The 21,665-nt window shown below is 41.0% G+C and overlaps 1 protein-coding gene across 1 annotated transcript; it reads right to left on the reverse strand.

The window, feature by feature from the left end:
• Positions 1 to 3,961: 3,961 nt before the first annotated feature.
• Positions 3,962 to 20,997, reverse strand: htr7c (5-hydroxytryptamine (serotonin) receptor 7c). The gene is made up of 2 exons (XM_029510990.1): positions 20,298 to 20,997; positions 3,962 to 5,156 (listed from the first exon to the last, which is right to left on the reverse strand). The coding sequence occupies exons 1-2, from the start codon at positions 20,762 to 20,764 to the stop codon at positions 4,418 to 4,420; spliced, it is 1,206 nt and encodes a 401-aa protein (XP_029366850.1). The 5' UTR covers positions 20,765 to 20,997; the 3' UTR covers positions 3,962 to 4,417.
• Between the last annotated feature and the right edge of the window lie 668 nt (positions 20,998 to 21,665).

Raw genomic sequence — 21,665 nt, forward strand, 5'->3', positions numbered from 1 at the left:
CGCCTGCATCTCCTCATTGGCTTCCTCAATACACTCTTCCCAGGGCACTGTAAGTTCCAGCTTGATCAGTGATGAGTGATGTTGAAAACTTCAGCTGCTTTCCCTAGTCACTGTGTAGCTGCAAGTCAAAGACCGTCTGGAGGAGGCCTGCTGTTGTTGTCTGTGCCCGGGGTTCCTGTCCAGATTTGATAAAAGTGTTTGCCCTCTTTGGGGCATGATGGAGTTAACTGGCTAAACTCTCAGAAACAGTTTTTTAGATAAAAATAATTTTTTAATTGATGTGGGAACAATCAAATAAATTGCAGTTAATAATAACAGAGTGTCTAGATATGGGGGAGTAAGAGACATACTGCAATTTAGTAAAATCATAGAGCTTGAATTCTCTTTCCCCGCATTTTATCAAAGCTTCCCCGTTTAATTACTGGGGCAGATTAAAAATAGCAGCGCAAGAGTGTGAGTTCCCTTGTCATCCCCCACAGCCTGTTAGAGCTGGCGACTGAGCCTGTGGGCAACATATGTGAAAAACACATCTGCTACTATCCTTTTTCCCTTTGATGAATAGACTGCATCACACCAAAATATATAACATTGAAATATGCTAACTGAGGCACTATGGTGCTCATCTCCTGAAAGTAATGCTTAGTGTGACTGCTTGGAGACTGAACTTTTTGGGGGAGACATACAAAGTCTACTGCCCCTACCTGCTATTTCATTGTGTTAAAACAATCGTCATTATTCCGGCTGAGGCAATGTTCTTGATCTTTACTTTCAGTTTCAAACATTTTTATGTCACTGTGCCCCAATTTAACCCACAAAGCCAAACTTAGATAGATTTTGTCCCAGGACTCTGATATGAATTATTGAACTGAATTATATAACAGTGTTCAGCCAACTTGAAGAGGTACACATAATGAGGATAAAAAGTGTAATTAGAAAAGTCCTAATGCTGAGACTGGGAACTGTTCCATCGAATTATTTGACAGACGGTGGTAGCATGGAGGAGTTGGCCAAGAGCACCTCCAACCCAAATATGTAGATGATTTTAGGAATATGATGTTTAGACACAGACAGTAGAAATACTGAAACAAGTCAGTACCTATGATGTGTGATGCTGTTGCAGGAAGCACCAGCACACATTACGGCATTAATTACACATGATGGAAACCATCAGCTCTGCTTGCAACACAAGCTGAATCACTGCAGAGCTTTGCAAACCCAATTTTTCATGCGGTGCCACCAGCAGTCAAAATTTGTTTCACTTTATGACTAAATTGCTGCAAAAATAATGATGCTTCCATCTCCCTCAGTTGTGCTTTGTGCTAAGTGTCGGAGCTAATTGTCAGTGTCCAAAATGTTAAAATGAGCCGATGTTAGCTTCCTAACAATCCCGATAGAGTAGAGAGCAGGTCAGATTTCTCCCTTCACTCCTCTTCCAGTCAACCTTCTCTTCCAAATATTTCTCTTTTTGATTAAAAAAAAAGGCAAATTACAGCCAAATTACAAATTCTAGGCTACAAAACAGCACCTCACAAACTGACGGGTAATATCAAGAACAATATGGGCTGACAGTCGCTGGAGACCAGCAGAGATAAAGAGAGGGAAGCCTGTAAATACCTCAGACAGATAGCCAAACACGACTGAGTGCCGAATGCGTATGAGGCAACAAGCTGAAAGGTGATAATTGTGTTCTCAGCTTGTTTTTCTGGATCCAAATAATCCAAAACATTTGTATGTAATGCTTATAATTGTCATTGAAACATGTTAAAAGGCTGGAGTCCGGCTTTAGTCCAAAGCACCTCTTTGTCCACGTGCAGCTTCAAGTAGACCCAACGGTGCAGCTGTATAGAGTTTTTCTGAATGTGTTACACGCCAACATTTAAATATTTTTATTTTACTTTGCAGAGACGCTCACACAAATCAACACCGGATTGTTGCTCGGAGCCATTCCATGTGTTTGGTGCTAGTAGAAACTTATTCTCCATTATTGTGTGTCAACAGTCAGTGCCCTTTTATCATGAGACACAAGAAGAAGAAGCTTTATTGTCATAGCAAGGAGTACAATGAAATCCTGTTCGGCAACATCTCTTGTAGCAGCTACGTCATAAAATGTAATATACGTATTAAAAATAAGGTGCCATTTAGAATAAGAGTAAAAATAAAGTGCACTCTACAATAAGAATTTACAAAAGATACAGACTGTAATAGTCTGTATCAAGAGTGCCAGAGTCAGTAGTCCATTTACTGGAGGTAGTGGGTGCGTGGGGGTCATGATTCCTGCAGCAGTCTCTTCACAGCCATTGGGAAGAAGCTGTGTTTCAGTCTGTTCAGTCATGACTCTGAGTCTGCCAGAGGGAAGGCTGGTGAACACAGTGTCCTGGGTGGGTGGGGTCATCCCACATCTTTGTGGCCCATCAGAGGAGATGGCCGGAGTAGGTGTGGAAGTGGGGAGCTGATGACCCGCTGCAGTAGTTTCATACCACACCGTACATCCATAGGTGAGGACACTCTCTATTGTGCAGTGGTAGAAATCACACGTCAGACTCTACCTCATCCTTTTACAAGACAGTTTCACTCATACATGTAAGCAGACAGCTGTCACGCTGCCTCTGAATAAAAGATTTTCCTCATGGCAGATAGAAAATAAAGGGTTTTTTTGTTTTGTTTTGTTTTGGTTTTTTTTTGGGGGGGGGTAATATTAATACCATGAATGTTTTTAATGTTTCTAACAGCTTGAGATGTGTTCTTATTCATCAAAAGACACCTATCAGCCTTGTCAGTGGGGCAGATGAATTTTGCAAAGCAAACTTTACACATCAGGCTTTGATGACAATGCTTTGGTGAGCTAGAAAGCGAGGTGGACCTGTGTTACAAAGCTTGGAGGGAAAAAAGAGCTTTCAATTCTCAAGCGGAAGAACGATAACTCCATCGTTGCACAAGTTATCTTTTCATGAACACACATCATCTGAGGTTACTAATGTAGGCCACAATGTTATTTTAAACAAGTGTTTCTTTATTTACAATGTGTGAAATGCTTTGCCACTTCCCCTTCTTGTTTCTGAAGGTAATGGCAAAGCGGTCAAACAGAGCAAACACAGAGCAGTTGGAGACAGACTGATTTTACACAATATAAAATAGCAGTTAACTACAAAATGATGTAAGACAGCAGGACGTTTGCTTGGAGGAAAATGTAGTGTAATCTCAAAAAACTGAGGTAGAAAAAATCACATTTCTCAACTGATGCCATCTGACTCAGGTTCTGACAAGTCACCAAAAGTTTATCTAGAAGTGTAGCCGGGAAGATGGTGACCACATTCTGGTTCGAAAAGAGAGTGAATCATGGTTGACAAGGTGTTGTACAAGAGTCTGAGCAATGTGTAAATTCTCAAAGTGAAAACTGCAGAGTTCAGTAGCTTTAGTTCGTCATCTTCTCCAACAAGGTCAGCAGCCAAACATGGAATGAAACCACTCAAGACAAAATAAAAAGGGTGAAAAGAGTCCACAGTAACATGATATCCAGCACACGGTCTCTCTTCAGATTGAATTTAAGTGTGCAATTAAAAAGTATTTTGGGAGAAACTCGGAAACCTTCCCAAACTGTCGGCAACTCTTCAAATCCTGTCACCACTAATGTTTACGGGGGACTGTAACACAAATATGTTTCATGTGTACACTAAACAAATCACTTTCAATTTCTTTTTATAGTAACAAACACTGAAATTCCATGAATGAAGAATGTTCCTTTCATGATGTATTTTAACACCATTTTCCACCCACCTCTGTTCTTTTGGCACAACCACTTTTTATACATTTGTGAAATATTTAAGGTACTCTTGTTAAATTTAGTGAGAATAACAAATTGGAAGCTATGACTGGAGATAAGGTGATATAAATAATTTTCAATCCTCGCACAAAGTATAAAAGAACCCAAAGTGTTCATTTCCTATTTGAGATTAACCTGGGATGTCCTCAAAGTCATGTTTGATGAAGATGCTCAGAAAACACTGTGCACAAAACATGTTTTTACTTATCAAACATCAATCTTGATACTATACAGAAATGTGCTTTCTGTTCCCCTTGAAAGCTCTGGAACGATGGATTGTGTTTACATACCATTCCCATTGTCACCAATTTATCCAAAAGGAGCCTCTCACTTGTCATAAATCCAGACCCAGGACAGAATTGTGGCATATGCACAAAAGCAGCGTCGACTTCAATAGACCATCAAGTGCGCTCCATGATTTCCATTGCCCCAAAATAGAACAACTGAGTCACACACGCTGAAGTGATTGTGCTGTCTCTGCCTTTCCCTGCCGATGGGCCAGTGAGGCACCAATCACTGACTCGCCAAGTGCACAAGCACAGAGCCACCATTGCCCTACCACCTGATCCTCAAGAACGGCTGATGAAGCATCCTGCTTTACACCTTGAGAGCCTCATGCACGCCCACAGCAGAGAGTCGGCGGTTGATGTTGCGATAACGACAGCGGAGAAGGTCGCGGTATGTGGAGCGCAGGTCTCGGTTGAAGAAGGCGTAGATGAAGGGGTTCATTAGGGAGTTGGCGTAGCCCAACCAGAGCAGTGTGCGCTCCAGCCAGATGGGCACACAGCTGCACTCTACACCACAGATAAAGGGCCTGGCAGTGGACAGGATGAAGAATGGTAGCCAGCACACAGCAAAGACCCCCACAATCACCCCCAGCGTTGTGGCTGCTTTCTGCTCCCGTTTGAAGATTGAGATGTTTCTGCGCTCACGGTTCAGCAGGCGGGACAAGGCAGCACATTCCTCCGCCACACCGGGTGGCTTCAGGCCCTGCATGCGAAGCGCCTCATTAGCTACCGTTCCTAGACGTTCGCGCCGCGAAAGGTCGGTGAAGCGGTGCTTGGCCCCACTTTTGCGAGCAGCCCTGAAGATCTTGTAGTACATGACCAGCATGACCAGCATAGGGATGTAGAAGGCTACGGCTGTGGAATAGATGGTGTAGCCAAAGTCTTGGCTAATGAGGCACACACCGGCTGTGTGGACGTTTTTGGCCCAGCCACAGAAGGGCGGCAGGGTGATAGACGCTGACACCAGCCATACTCCGAGGATCATCTTTGCCATCAGCTGACCGTTCTGGCGAGCTGGGTAGGTGAGAGGTCGTGTGATGCCCAGGTATCTGTGAGGAGAGGGGAAAGAATTATCAGGATACAGTACTTCCAGGCAGCTTTTCAACACAGGAAAGCATGAGGTTTGCCTTGAGCTGTACACCTTAGCACACAGCCACTGTGTGGTTACAGTATCTTCAGCCAGAAAGCCAGAGACGTACTATAAATACAGTGAAGAGGCTCCCTGCACCAAAGCCTTGAGGCAAAATTTTGAAGGCACCTTCACATTTTCCTCTGATTTAATACCTTGTCTGTTACAGCAGCTTTATCAGCCGATCATCTACAAATCAAGGATACTGTTTCACATTTAATGACACTCTGCTGATGCGCAGAAATCTGCTGCCGCTCTTCATTATTATGAAAGAGCAGTGCAGTAGCATCAAATAGATCATACAGCATCATGCCTGCTCATTTCAATAAGACATCATTAGCTTGGTCATTGTCTGCTGGGCAATGAGCTGCTGCTGAGCTGCCAATCAAGCAGGCACCCGAGTGGTTTCATATGACAGCTGGGAGTGTCAGAAAAATAAAATTAAGTGTGAAATGTTTAGATTTGTAATTAAAAAAAACTAAATAACCACTATTCCCATATAATGCTCAATGTGTATAATCTGTGTACACTCTCCATATACCTACAGGCTTCACCAGCATCAAATGCATCATTGATGAAAGTGTATCTGTATCTGGTTTCCACACTCCCGGTAATCACAAGATAAAAACAGTTTGGGATCATCATTCACCGGTGATGCTATTAGCAATGTGGAAATTAAATTCAACTCAGCCATCTCCCTCCCTCCCTCTATCTCTCTCTGCCTCCCTCTCCCTCCCTCTCTCTCTCTCTCCTTCTCTCTCTCCCTCTATCTCTCTCTGCCTCCCTCTCCCTCCCTCTCTCTCTCTCTCTCTCTCTCTCTCTCTCTCCATCTCCCTCCCTCTTAACCTAACCAGTCAAGGCAGAGGGCTGAAGTGCTTGCTCTTGGGGGAATTTGTCAGGCCTCTTTAACAACTCCATAAACTCCATTTGGTTTTGACCTGCTCTATGTGTAAAGTGCCATGATGGAACTCTGTTATGATTTGGCACGATATGAACAAGTTTGATTTGAGTTGAATTTGATATGTATGGTCTGGCACCTTACTTCATTTGTTTATACAGGTAACCTCTGTGCATGAACGCAATGCAAAAATGAAATCCATCTGTGACATACAGCAGACCAAAGAGAATAGCACTGATCCAGTCTGCCAAAGGCTAACCCTTTTTAATGTTGTATAGTCTGGCATCTCTGCTCCACACGGTGCAAGTGGTATTGATCTGGACCAGAATTAATTAGAAAGGACAATAGGGATATAACTGCGCTGCAGGTGGGCCTGATCTTTTCTAAATTCCTGCCCAGTGTTTACAATTCCACAGACACCTGAGGCATGCAACTCGTATGACAATTCGTCAATGTTGTCCGGCACAGCAAAGGGTAAAACAGCAATCGTTCATGTAAGATGTCATTATTTTGTCACTCATGGCAGCGTGGGTGGTGTTGCAGAGGACCATGGGGCACAAGAATGAAAAAGAAAGTCAAATACGCGTGGCTTGTTTCAGTAAAGAACAATCTCATTGCTCTGAGAAAAAATGGAAACCTAGACAGTGGGAGTTGGGTTCCTATTTATCGGTGCTGCACTCTCCTGGCTTTTGAGTAGGTCTGCTGAGTGAATATTACATAATAACTTGTGTTTATTCAACCCCAACCCCTCCAGCCGCTGCTCTGCCCAGTTTACAACTCACACTTAAAACCTACCTAAGCTTTGCGGGGTGGAATGAGCAAATCCAGGCAAGTAGACACACTGTCAAATAGATACACGGTAGAGCCAGAGATGGGTGCACACTCCATGGTCTTGGAATTCATACGAATACATAATGGATAGTCAGTAATGCAACACTCCACTCTGACGACATTCTTCAGTAATGAAGGTAGTTGCGGTGCTTCTTTCTGTGGATATTTGGGTGTCTGTGTGAAGCAGAGGGCAGTTTTCCATAACCTGTGACTCATCTTCAGCCCTGTACAGAACTGTTTCGCAGTGCACTCATTAGATGTAAAATTCTTCCACCATCATCAGACAAATGACTGCCAGGTTGGATAATATTGCACACATTTTAACACTTCATTGCACAGCTTCCTGCATGTATTTATCAGGATGAGCCAAAGCAAACATCTGTGAGATCGTTGGTGCTTTTATCTTGCAGAGATTAAACTTAACTGATCCCTGTTAGGCAGGATACAGCAAAAATCAAAAGTACACAATTAGATTTTATGGTTATATACACAAACATACACAGGCACAGCACTACAATCTAATTAGCACCTTACAGTATGCAAAAATGTATTCCAGCATAATGCAGTGCATTAACATGCAACATGATTTTTTTTTTTTTTTTTTTGTAAACAGGCTGTAAACACATCACAGAAATGCATTATTTAAGATCTTTCATTTCTTTGATTTATCATTTTCTGCTATAAAATTACAGTGAAACACTAAGTAATGAAATTTGTGAAATTTAAAAATCCAATAAAATGAAGAAGTTTAAAATGCCACAGCATAGGTCACACCTCAGAGGAGGCACACAGTCAAACTAAGACGGCTATAATTCACCCTAATAAAACACTACATGCTTAACAGAAACAGTAAAAAACCAACTGGGGGGTTTCTTTCATATCTCTGGACGATTTGGGACATATCCAGAGTCACAGCAGCCCACAGAGATTACCCTGCCACAGGCAAACAGTGAGCCGGGCTAATAGAGAATTCTATTACTTCTGCTCGGCTACCAGTATAGGGTAGAGTGAAGTGTTTTCTGTGCTGGAAAACTGCGACTGGCAGTGGTGCACAGCAGTCGTCAGTAATCTCCAGGAGCACCTCTGAAACCTTTTACGTCTGAGAGGGGATACACAGTGAAATATTTACCAGGCTGCACCAGGTTTAGGTGGGGCAGCGGTAAATTTAGAACAGGTTGCCTAAAAAAGAAATAAAAATAAAGATGCAGGAGGGAAGTCTGCCAATTTACTCCCCCCCCCCCCCCCCCCCCACACACACACACACTTTCATTCATCTCAGAACTCAGGCCTTTATTATTCTTATGTCACTGCACTTCACGGAAATCCAAAATTAGCCGCTAAAAAAGGGAAGTGTTGCCCATTTTTGGAGGAGCTTTTTTTCATTTCTTTTTTCCCAGGATATCTGTGTGAGTGAAATCGGCACAGAGATGCAGACATCACCTGAAATCAGGACATTTTTCTTGAAGAGCTGTGTTTTTTATCCAGCGTTCCACAGTCCACTCAGTTTTCATGCTTGCTCTGTCTTACTTCAAGCGAATCAATTCCCTGCACAAAACAAGTCATATATCTGCAGAATATATGAAATGCTTGGGAGCTTGTTTATTGATTTTTCAGTGTTCTATTAATAGGTTTTCACAGCTTGACCAATCTCAAATCCATGTAACTTTTTTCTATGAGTAGTTTATTTCAACGAAAGTAAAAACTAGACCTAGAAATAAAGAAAGCATTTACTGAGTTGCTAATTTGTAAAATGCACAGATGATGACTTTGCATCACACTCAGTTAAAGGTGCTGACTGGAGGTGACTCAAAAGAAAAACAGCAGCAATCATTTTCTGTGGAGATGCTTGTTGAACTTGTTTGTTTGCACAAACGTAGGGAGAAAATTGCGTTCCCCATCTCCACACCTCTGGCCAGCAGAATCATTAGCTTTCTGGACCAGTTAGATGACAAGATTGAAATCAGATTAATTCCTATACATTAAAAAAGAAGCTGGAGCCAGAAGGCCTCACTCAGTCTGAAGGTTACAACACCCACCATCCACTACATGTAACATTCAATAATTAACACCTTAAAATATCGTGGAAACTCCAGGAAGTTAGTGTACTGTTCCAACTGCTCATCCAGCACAGTGAGTATTTTAGTGCTTCCGTTAGGGGCAGATAAACTTGGAATATCCTTTGGATCATCATGAATATGTCTTTTTTTTTAACCATAACAACCTTCATTTTCCACACTTAAACATTAAGGGTTTTTGTAAAACTATTTCCACGGCCAAAAATGACAGCACCTCAGGCTAAAACTCACCACTTACAACCTGCCTTTATCTGCAGGACGATACGGTGTTGAAAAGCAGGTGCACTTTATTTTAAGTAAAAGACAAAAACAAGCACTTTCCATAACTCACATTGTTTAATACCACTCTTTTTGCCTCACCTTTCAGACCCCGTCCCACCAGATTCTGTCAGCATCAGCTGACCTGATCTCTCTGCTGAGTTGACCCTTCTCTGTGACGCAGACATCATCAGACAGCCTCTTCCAGAGTCTTCCCCTCTTTAAAAGATATTTGGCAAGCATTTGCACAAATTTCTAGATTTTTTTATCTCCTTTGTGAAAATATCACAACCCCAATATGTGTGTGTGTGTTTTTTGTTTTTTTTTTTTTACAGTGGAGTGGTGATTGGTTGATGGAGCTCTATTGAAAGAACTGAAGAGAATAATTGAAACATATATATTGTGATAATATTGTTTCTGACTTAAGACTGGCTGCGTTGTAAACATTTTTGGTTCAGTGACAAGGCTTATTGTTTCTAGACTGTCTCGTAGTAATTATATTGACGTTTTACCAAACTGTTCAGTTTGAAGTTATCGTGACAATTACACTTGCCAGATGACTAATTAAAAATCAACATTATATTCTTCAAATCAAACGTAATGCCTTGAAGACAGGGCAGCTTTTTAGGAGTTAGAAACTGTATCCTTCCAAGCGCGCTAACATCCAGGACATGGATTTTCATCATCATCAAGGGTTACTGGCAAATTATTCATTCAAAAATGTTTCATTCAGCATCTGGGCATATGCCAACTTATCTTATTTGGTGCTACAATTGGTGGTGACATTTATTCTCCAGTTGGTCTGTCCTGGTTGAATGCCCAGACTGCTATGAGTTGTTGTTTAGTCTTCTTTCATAAATTTCACAGATGGTCTTAGTGCTTCTTGTAGTTAATATTCTGGAGCCTGAACAAATTGGTCCCAACCTCAATTTTCATGGTCTCACCTAAAAATAATTATTATGTAAGCAAAACAACAAGGTTAGCACAAAATTTACATATGCGCAACAACAAAGAGGAGCTATCCTCTGACCCGCCCCGTGAGTCAGCTTCTCACAGCTTTAACGCAAACTTTTTGCAATGCCTACTGTCTTGGGATTTTTGGGTGACATAGCTGTATGCGTAGCGTGCGGTGTGCACTGCTTCCTGGACCTGAGCCTGACTGTTTTCACTAGGGATGAGATTAACTAAAAAAAGACCAGTGTCTTATTAGTAAATGAATCTCTTTCATCACACCATTTCTTTTTCACTTTTTGAATGGATTTTTTGGAGGGGGTTTTTGTTTTCTGGTTTTTTGGGAGGGGGAGGGGTGGTTCTGCTTGCTATTCAGCGTTTTAACTGGCTTCCATTATGATGGCAGCACCAGTGACCATATTTGTGAGGCAACAATAAAGCCTCTATAGAGCTTTCTCTCTTCAAAGAAAATTAAATTTTCACATGTACATGTATCACATTTCCTCTGTGGCACATTGTTGGAGAGAATCTTTCCAGGCACATGAAGTGCTACAAGACCTGACCACCACAATAGTACACATACGGTGGAAAGGGACCCTCTGAGAGCCACAAAGCTGTCGGCCAATTCAACAAGATTCCAAAATGCTCTCATAGACATTAATGAACATGCCAACTCTCCCTTCTTAATTTCACAATGACTAAAGTCATTAGTGGAAGGTGAATAAAGATTTGCCAATGAATCCATCTCCCATTTCTGTTCATGCTGATGTAAGAGTAAAAGTCTTTTTTGTCACCTTCCCTTAGGTTGTCCTAGTGTCTCTCAAAAGACACCTTTAAAACTAAATAAATTTCAAGGAGAGTCTCAGATATGTGGGAGGAATCTCATTCTTCAATTCTTCCTGTTTTTCTGCTGGCCTTTCAGAAAAAAAAAAAAAAAAAAAACAAGTTGAACAATTTTAGTTACCAAGGATACCTAAGGCAGCTCCTGTTTGGGTTGACACACTTCCTCCAGTTTGGCATGTACCCAGCAGTTTGTATAGCTGGGGTAGCTGTGCAGACCATTATATGTCCTCATTTCGTGGCTCAGCAAATGGAAAAGGACAGTCAGGAGGAGTTGCATCTAACTTGCTCCTGAGTCAGTAGACACCACCATGTAATATAACAACAGCATTTGAGGACTGTGCTCTTTTCCACCTTCTATTTACTTTTTTTAGGACATGAAACTTTCACAGACGTCTTACTAAAAACAAAACCATACCTGCATTCATTTAACATAGTGTGGACAAGTCGGACAAACCCAGCTGCATACGTCGCCTTCAGCTTTTCAGAATGCTTTCAGCTTCATTATTCTGGATTGCAAAGTCTGTTTCTTATAAATGTATTGTAGACTAAGAAAGATGAAAAATATAAATGCAAGTGAGGCAACTAAGGATTTCACTCCAGAAGTCCTAAAAATAAATATCACCAAGTACAATGTATTATTGCAGAGCTTAGACTCTCTTCAAAAGGCTTATGCAACATGACATTATGAGAAATGCAGACACAGTGATTTCCACAGGGAACATGTAATTCGTCTGCCTCAATAATACACCAGACCATCAATATTTTTCTATATTCTTACTTTTATGGAGTCAGAACAGTCTCATAATGAATGAACTCTTGCATGGCGTTTTTTTTTTTTTTTACAAACGCTCATGCTTTGTTTCGTAGTGGTATTTCGGACTTCACAGACGCAATTAAACAAACAACGTACAATCTGTACGTTGAATTTTTAGACTGCCCTGACGACACAGGTCAACCAATGTCACCACTGGCTGATAAAGCTTTCAATCAAATGTTTCTGATTGACAGATTTATCAGGCAATTAGGTGTGTTTGCTTTCAGCCAATCATTCCATTCCATTCAGTAATTCATATACTCGAGGAATTTATATTACAAGTGTGCCTCAAAATTACGTTTGTTTAATTGCTTTTGTGAAGTCCGAAATACCACTACGAAACAAAGCATGTGCATTCGTTCTGACTACATATACACATCTTGTGTAGTGGACTGTGAAATTGTTGAAGAACACTACACAAATAAACTTCAGGAGCTCAGGGCAGTCCCAACGGGTTTACTTACAAAGAGCAACAGCTGTGTTTAAATAGTGGCTCATATGACAAAAACATCAACCGCCATGAAAAGCAGCACATGTGTACAGATGTTCTCTGTCGCTGAAATAATGTGTTAATCATTTCATATTCTTCAGCCAGATGTTGTGCGTCTCATTTTGTTTAAACACATGCCCTTGATTTATCAATCAGTGAGGTAATTTGGTATGAAGAAACATTGAAATAAAGTAAATGGAGAAAGTGCACAAAGGGAAAACTCATGCTTATGTTTAGCAAGTGACGAAGCAAGAAGAAAGGAAATTGGATGTAATTTGATTTTGCAGCAGATGACACACATCAGCGCATCAGATGTGGAGGTGTAATCTGTGTTCCTGTTTGAACAGTGTGTGGCAACCTGAAGAAACTATGACTGATGACAGGAATATTCATTAATAAAGTATTTTTACTGCTGATTATCTCACCAAGAGCAGTGAGAGGGAGAAAAATTATTCAGAATTATTCAGCCTCTGCCTGCTAGAAAAAAACATTAACATATACACTGTTACATCTGTACAATGGCAGGATTTATCACAACCAGTGAAGGTCACTTTTGTACTGCCAAAGCAGCACACATACTGAGCAGTACTAACCTGTCAAACTAGACATAACACTTAACAATACAACACAAAAATGGTGTGTAATTCCAAACAGTCACAGTATATTTAATCCACTCTAGAGTAAATATTGCTGAATATTGGGAAGATCAAGTGACACTAAAGTCATCTGTCTTTAGTGAACATCCACTATAGTACATTGAATGGCAGTGGGACTTGTAAAAAAAATGTAACTCACAGCACATTGTCAAAAATGTGTACTTGTGCCTTAGTCTGTTAGTAAGGGAGAGCTAGCATTCATGCTAATTGGCCCAGGTGGTGCACAAACACAAACAGGCAAATGTGGAAAGGAAAAGGAAAGAGACCAGAAGGAAATAACGGAAGGAGCTGAACACAAATGCGCACTTGAACTTGAACTTTCTGGTGGCATAGGAAGACAGTAAATATAGTACAAACTCTGGCATCTCACTGGGTCTAATCCTCTGTGTACATCCTGACAAACAAACACACCCACACAACCCCAACCAGTGCTGCCAACCAGCTCTAAATGCCTACCAGGTACTTAAAATCTTAGTTGTCTGTTCAACATATACATAAGCAGTTAGAGGTGTTCCAAGGATCGGCCTGCAGTTGTCAAACAGGAGCTCTCTCTAACACCATCTCACATTGTGGTTGTCATGGAGTTGCAAATGTTCATGTTACATCTTTTGCAGGTGCAACTCCATAAAATGTTGGATAAGAGATACTAATTGATCTTGCAGTGAGATTCTGTCAGCTGTTGCTTCCACAGTGAAGAATGAACTTTCACACTCATTTGTGTCTAATGCATTGGATTCTATATGATGACTGTGGTTTTCTCCTCTGTACGTCACACACACAGACGTAGGTAATTGTGGTATTACTTAATAGTGCAATATGAATTCAGTTCAGTGCCAGGAGCCAAATCACTAACTACTTCTAACAATCAGAATTCAGCTACAAATTCATATTGAAAATTTCTATCATGCTGTTCGCTTATATGATTTAGAATTATCTAAGGAAGAATTTGGAAATGAAATGGCAACTACAACAGACTGAAGCAAAGCAGACAATATATGTATAAGAGTGGTGAGATAAACGGATGGCAATGAACTAATGCTATGATTACTTTTTAAAATGTAGAATTATTGTATAAGTTCAAACACAGACATCAACAGCATGTGCATGTTAATGCACACAAATTATCCCTGGTGTAAAAAGTTGACTTCTCAGAAATTAATTATTGTAGGATCATTCATACTGCCTGGCTCAATGAAGCTTATTGATATTCAGTGCATGTGCACAGATGAGCCGCACGCCATAACTTCAGTTGCATTCTGCAATAGCATCACTATGCTGTGTTCAAAACATTTTATCTGCAGTCCACAGCGTGATGTGTGTCTGTGTTTGTTTGCAGTCTCTCGACGGCATCAACAGGAAACCCATTATCTCGCCACTTGGTAAATGCTTACTGGCCCTTTGTTCAAGCTTGATGAGTAATAGACCCCGCCTTTGTTATGCCAAACACAGCATGATTTATGCCACAATAAAGTCACGAACACTTTGCCAGGTAAATAGGGTGACAAGCTGGAAATAGCAAAATAAAACTGTGGAGTGGGTATTCATCCATCACTCTTCATGCAAAATTGTAAAGAAAAGCAATAACATACCAAAAGATACCCCAGGGTTTCATGGATTTTCATTTTTCATCAATGTTGTGGTTATAAAACTCTCTCAAAAAAGCAATAATTGTGTATAATTTCAGTTTAAGGATGTAAAACATACAAATCAAATCAGGTTCAGATGGTTTTTGCCCAACCACAGGAATGTGCAAATTATTCAGAAAATCAGCAGAACAAGCCAGAACAACCTCCTTCATTGTGATAACAAATTTGTGACTGAGCATTTTCATCCCAGCCTGTGATTTATCAATACCACGTCTATTGTTCAAACATGATGCAGAACTCAATCCAAAGCTCACTCTTTAGTTAGCAATACAGAAATTCTATTTAAGTGGCTCACAACAAAGAAAACCAATAAATGACAAATGTAAATCAAATTGCAGAGCATGGGGTCTGGCTTTGACGCAGAACACTCTGTCCTGTTTGGACTAACATAAATATCTTTTTTCAAACAAAATTATATCCAAGTTCCTTTTAAAGGCAAGGGCCGACATCCTCCCCATTGGAGTGGTCATCCACAGCTTTTTACAGATCTGAGAGTGGCAGCTGGTCAAAAAAAACAAGATTCTGTTGAACATTTATCATACTGAGTAAAATCATTAACCACATGTGGGGTTAATGTTAATGTGGGGTTAATGTCCACCCCTTTGGTACAGATTGAAATATTGTAACAAGTTAGTGTGACTAAACTAGTATTATGTACACCAGAGATCAACATGTCACATTGCTATTATCAGCGTGTTATCATGCTGATATTAGCATAACACTCAAACCATTACATTAATAAGTGCACCCTCAGCCGCTGGTGTGGCTATGCTATACAAGATTTCCTCTTTTCATGTTTCATTTATCACATCACTTTCAGCTAAATGTTATATTTCTATGCTTTCTTGCAAATTAGCAGGACCTCTTCACAGAGAACAAAGTGAGAAGAGCGAGGACAAGGGTGAAGTAAAAACAAATGGGAAAAGGGGGAGGATGATAAAAACACCATGTGCACTGTGTTACAGACACCTACACCACCAAAGTATCAAAAAAAAAAAAACTGAGACATTCCTGGTATCAAACCCTGATGTACAAACACTGTGCATATGTTGCTGGTAATGGCTTTTATAATATTTTCATTTCACGCTAGGTAAAAAAAAAAAAAAGTCAGATATGTGATTTTTTTTTTTTTTTTTTTTTTTTTTAAGAAACCAAAAGAGAAGGCCAGAGATTAAATTTTCTTACATCATGCAAAATAAATATCTCCAAATCCCAAGTCAGGGATCTAAAAACTTTGAAATGAGTGTGACTCTCGGTACCAATTCAGTCAACAAGCTCCTGCCACCAGTTTGCTCTCCCATTTTTCACTTGACAGATTGTTCAGCCCCCTAAAGGTTGATTCCCACACAGCACACCAGCTTCTCTGATCACGTGACCAGTGGACAATACGTCTCTCACTTTGTGTACTTCTGTGCTAAAGGTCAAAGAGTCATATAAGGTGGAAGCAGATAGTACAAGCAGCTCTTATCAATAATTAACTTGCCAAATGCCGTGTTTATTTAATGGTGCTCTAAAATATTTTCATTGACAGCAGTTTTGTTCCACAGGAATAGCGTTTTTACAGAATATGGGCAATGATTTTAAATTTAAATGTTGTTTCGTCTGCAAAGACGACAGGAGTTTGTCTTCAAAGTATGAAATGGCTGTAGTGGCTTCCAACATAAAAAAAAAATACCCCTTGCGGTTTCTAAAACCTCTAAAATGTAGGACTCTGTGAACTAGTTGTGATCATAGGATTTAAGAATTCAATGTAACATCCCATTTAGTACTGAAACACACTTTCTATCCAGATTTAGCATTCCTTCACAAGCACGAACTGCTTTTGATCTGGTCGTGCTGGCCTTGATATGTTCAATCCTCCACATTTCTGCAAGGTGGGTGACAAGTGGGAAGTAAGTAGTGCCTGAGACAGTGAAGCTTAGGCGTCACATCACATTACCTGAGGATGCCTCAGTTAGGTCAAGTCATCTGTGTCTGCTGTGGTTGGATGTACCCGAGCTGTCTCCCCTGGGAAGAACTTATGCGCTGACTTCACAAAAATATTATCAGATGTGGAGGTTAGGTCGATGTGGGAGCTGAGTGTGAACTTGGCTCATCAGTGACACGCCAGTTGGCAGAAAGGATGTGAAGGCTGCAGTTAATCTCGCTGCCATTGATGGGCCTGGTCTAGCGTGATTTCCTCCCTCAAATCCCCTACAGAAGCTTATGGGCTTGATCACACCTACAGTGTGTTTTCTTTCGTTTGGCTGGTGGAAAAGTTTACTTTGTAGAAGTTATGATATTTTTGCTTGACCTATATTCCATCAATCTTTCACAAGTTTCCAGATAGTTAAACCAGGCTATATTTGATTTGCAAATTTAACCAGCGTCTGGCTCTTGCTATATTGAGCTCCTCCATTCCTCAAGCAACATCTTTTCTGATGTCTAAGAAGCTACAGGAAAAAGACCACCCTGTTGTGCATAAATCATTCATATTTGACTTTTGAATTATTGAACATACAACATAGTACTCTCAATGAAGGTAAAAACTGACTATAGCCAAAGGAGATATGAACTTGATAGGGAAGTGGCCAGGACAGCAGCTGCGCATTTTACTTAAATTGTATTCTGGGATAGCAGACTGGCATTAGTTCAGATTGGCAGCCTTAGATATATAACTTCTCTTCTATTCCCTTTTCTGCTGTGACTGGATCAATGCTGTTGTGTGTTATCTTCAGTTTGCAGGTTCGGAGCTGGTTTGGAGCTGCAGTTAAAGAGGCCAGGGTAAATAAATGAGTTCTCATCCAGAAGCTATGCTCTTACAGCCTGAGGTTGACATGACCTAGGCATGATCCCAATAGCTCATTTTTATTGTGTGAGAACAGTTATTGAACCAGGCAGAGCCATTGCAATTGTAGATGACTTGAAAAGCATATTGCAGAGTGGAAGATGTAGGCAGCTGGGTGGACATTCAGACTTGGAAGCAAGATGTAAGCTTTTCTGTTTGAGCAAAATTACAGTCGAAAGGTTAAGAAGTCTTTTCTTTTACCTGTTAGGTGCATTACACATATACACTGGTGGTGAGTGCAAAGATATTTAAGGCCATTGTTAAAATCTCTGCATATCACTGAGCAGTAATGTTTCATGGCAATGTAGAGTTTTTAATGTGACTTTGCATTAATGTGACAAAGTACTTTAATTTTCCAAGTGTTTAATCTGTTATACCACTTTTTGAATTCTTTTTTTTTTTTTCATTATGTGTCATGATAAGCAGTGATGCTCTGCTGTAAAATTACATTTATCCTGACAGAGAATTTAATGTCATATCCACCACCTCTAAGTGGGTAATATAACATTAAGACGTTAAGTTGAAAAAACATAGACCCACTTTATCTTGATCACTGCACATGGAAATATGGGAGAATTCATTTGTGTTTCAAGCTCCTTAACTGCTGAAAGAATAGTACCTCACCACATTGTTTCTTATGACCATAGATATGCCTTTTTACAGCTTTGCACATTGTTGTTGTCAATTGAACATGTTTTAAGGTGGATGGTCAACATCAGCAACAGAGATATTCTAATCCACCAAGATAACAGCAGTTTCAAAGAGCTCATCACTGTAAAGTCTGTCAAGTCCCAACAAGGGTCCTAAATCCTTTGACCTCGCACACTAGGGATCACTCCTATATTATCATATTGTCCATATGGATTCTCCCCAGTGAGAATAAAGGACATACAGAAGAGACATTCCACATCCCTGTCAGTAGTAGTAGTAACACACCTGCTCAGTCCCGAGCCTCGTTTTCAGCACGTCCTCTTCCCCAGCTTCATCTTGCAAAGCATATCATGGAGAATCCTGGATGACAGCAGGAGAGCCCTTACAGCTATTAAATACACCTAATAGTGTATCTAATTGTCAATTCCCATCCCAAAGAATTATCGCTTTCATTCCCATTGTGAATCATACGCCAAACACATTCTGCATATTTTCATTAAAATTTGCCTGTTTTCATGGAGATTAGTAGAAACAGTTGACAGAGCTGTTTGTACAGCTTGTGTAGGGAATGAGAATAATCCAACACTGACATCACGTTATTTTAAATTCTCTGTATAATCCTGTGCCAGGCAAAAGGAAGAGGAACTTGGAGGTGCTCTGCTAGAATGGTGTGGGTTGAAGGGTGTGCACCTTTTGATTTCACAGTAACACTTTCAATCATCCTCCACATATCTTTCCAGACATGCTTGTTCAAAATAGGTTTGTCCTTTCTCAGGATTTACTATGAGCAACTCACATCTCTAACCTCAGACAATGGCTGTGACACCTGACTGAGCCGCTTTACCACACATCCGCTAATCTTCCACTGGATGATAAATGAAGGTTGAAACCGTTTATTTCTACTCAGGTCTTGTATATTTGCTGGATGGCATTGGAATATTGTACTTCAAGAGGGGCAGATAACAGAATGATGTGTACTGGTTTCATGCTGGAGGCCAACTCGTGATCTCACTGGGCAGATTGTGTAACCACTGATCAGAACTACTGTTCTGCCACCTCCAGTTATCATTGGGACCACTAACCTCTAATCTGTGAAGGCTTCATCTTCTTATAGTTTGGTTTCCTCACATCCAACTGGTCCTAAACAGTCACCCCTCTGTCAGTACTTCCACAAGTGACTGAAGCAATCATAGTGCATCACAGCATATCTTTCATTCCCATAATACCATTAAACATAATTTAATTCCCTCTTGCCCAGCCACAATAACACATGTATAAAACTGGGTGTAACTTCTGACTGACAAAAAAGGCTTTCCTTCATTAATATTGCTCAGTCAAGGAAGAAACATCAGCTACTTGATTTTAATTTCATAATGGATTATTGTGGGAGAAATGGAAATGTCTCATTTGTCACAAGATATCAATTTCAGTTCTGGCTTTATAAACAGAGATTCCCTGGAGCTGCAAGATGCAGAGTGGATCTTGAGGAATTGTGATTGATGGGGAAGAATGCTCAAGCTTTGCTTCACTCAGTTTCTATGTAGAATTTAAAGCATCTCAGTGTGAGACCAATGGGAACTCACTTTCATCAATAATCTTGGAACAGTGGTTATGCCAGACTCCACAGTGATAGAGTTCACATTTGTTGAGACAGAAAACATTATTTGGGTTTCAGAAATGAGCTGCAGCACTGTCTGCAAAGTGCTTTCCAGCAGTTTGGCCTTTGATTTCATTATTATGGGGTTGTAATAATAGAGAGCAAGTGAACAGGCCTCAGTGCTCAAAAATGTATGTCCACGTATCAAAGTAGCAGCAGCTATAAGGGCGATGGCCGCTGATCCCAAATGCGTCAAAGCAAATTAATAAATTGTGCTTTAAAATAATCACAGCCTGCATATGCAGCTCTAACCCCCCAACCCTGGATCAACTACTCTGACTTTAAGAGAATCAGAGGAACTGGTGACCCGGAATAAGACATTTGATATCCGCCCTACTTCAGTCGGTCGGATTACACTTCACGTCTTTACGTAGGACTTGTGCTGTTTCACTGTTTTCCCATTTGCGGTCTTTGAACGCACTTCACGCGTCATTTTGGTGCGGCCGCAAACTTTGGGAACTCACCTGTCCACGCTGATCACACACAGAGTCATGATGGAGGCAGTGCAGCACATAACATCCATGCCGATGAATATGTTGCAGAACACCTCCCCAAAGAGCCACTTGCCCCCGGTGAGGTCTGTCACGATAACAAACGGCATCACAACTATGGCCACGGACAGGTCAGCCACGGCCAGGGACACCAGCAGGTAGTTGGAAGGTTGCCTCAGTTTCTTCACCACGCACACCGCGATCACCACCAGCGTGTTCCCCATTACCGTGACCGCCGTGATGATCGCCAGCATAACCCCGATGATGATCTTCTCCGGGCGACCGAAATCCTGCAGCTGCTCCCCGCAAGACTCGTTCCACATGGTTGTGGGACCGATGGTAACGAAGACGTTGTAGAGGAGCTGCAGAGTGCCATTGATAACTTCGGAAATATCCTCTTTCTTGTTAAAAGTGAGCTCAATTCCCGAAGTATTGAACATCACGACAGCGCTATGCCGGTGAGAGTGGAAGGGACGCCTCGCCAGCGCACTCCAATTACGCGCATATTTGGAAACATGTACCTTGCTCCCGGCTCCTGACCAGCTGCTTCAAATGGAGAAGGTTGTGGTTGCAGCACATTAGAGCAGAGTTCAAGGAATTGCTACAGTGTTGTCCATCTCAAACTCTCCCCCCCTCAAAAAAAAAAAAAAACTAGGAACGGAAAAGAAGTAAGGCTGAATGTGGAAGCAGCTGCTTCAGATGCTCCTGTTTCTCGCTGCGCTGCCCTGAGATAAATGAACTCCAGCATTTGGAAGAGAGCGCTGCGCAGACAGCATCTACCCATGTGACCGTCACTGAAGACGCACAGACAGCCTACTGAGCACATGAAACACAGCAGAAAAGCCTTTTCTGGAAAAAGAAACATCACCCGGTTATAAATAGACTATCTGTCTGTACCACTTAACAGAAAGGTCATCTCCTCTCTTAGCTGACAACATTTTTTCTGTTGTTATGTGATTAAGGTTTTCTTGGCCCCTCATATTTAAGCATTGAAGATAAATCAGCATGATACACAGCATGGACTTATGGGAAAGCTTCCCCGCTCTCTGGCTGTGCGCATCATTGTTCTGGCAACAACAACTGTGGTGTCTGTGCCCTCTGGCTCTGAAGGGTCTGCTGCCCACAGTCCCCCTTCCTCTCATCCAATGGTTCTCAAATGTGGGTACATGTACCCCTGGGAGTAACTGAGGGCGCTCCAGTGGGTATGTGTTTCTGGAATATATGTTAAAAATAGCAATCAATCAAAAAGCCATTAAAGTTGTTTAGGGTTTTTCAGCTGAGTACCCCCTAACCATTAGGGAATATGCACATGAAAAAAATTATTTACAGGGGGTACTTCAT

Source organism: Echeneis naucrates, chromosome 9, assembly GCF_900963305.1.
Source record: "Echeneis naucrates chromosome 9, fEcheNa1.1, whole genome shotgun sequence".
Classification (NCBI taxonomy): domain Eukaryota; kingdom Metazoa; phylum Chordata; class Actinopteri; order Carangiformes; family Echeneidae; genus Echeneis; species Echeneis naucrates.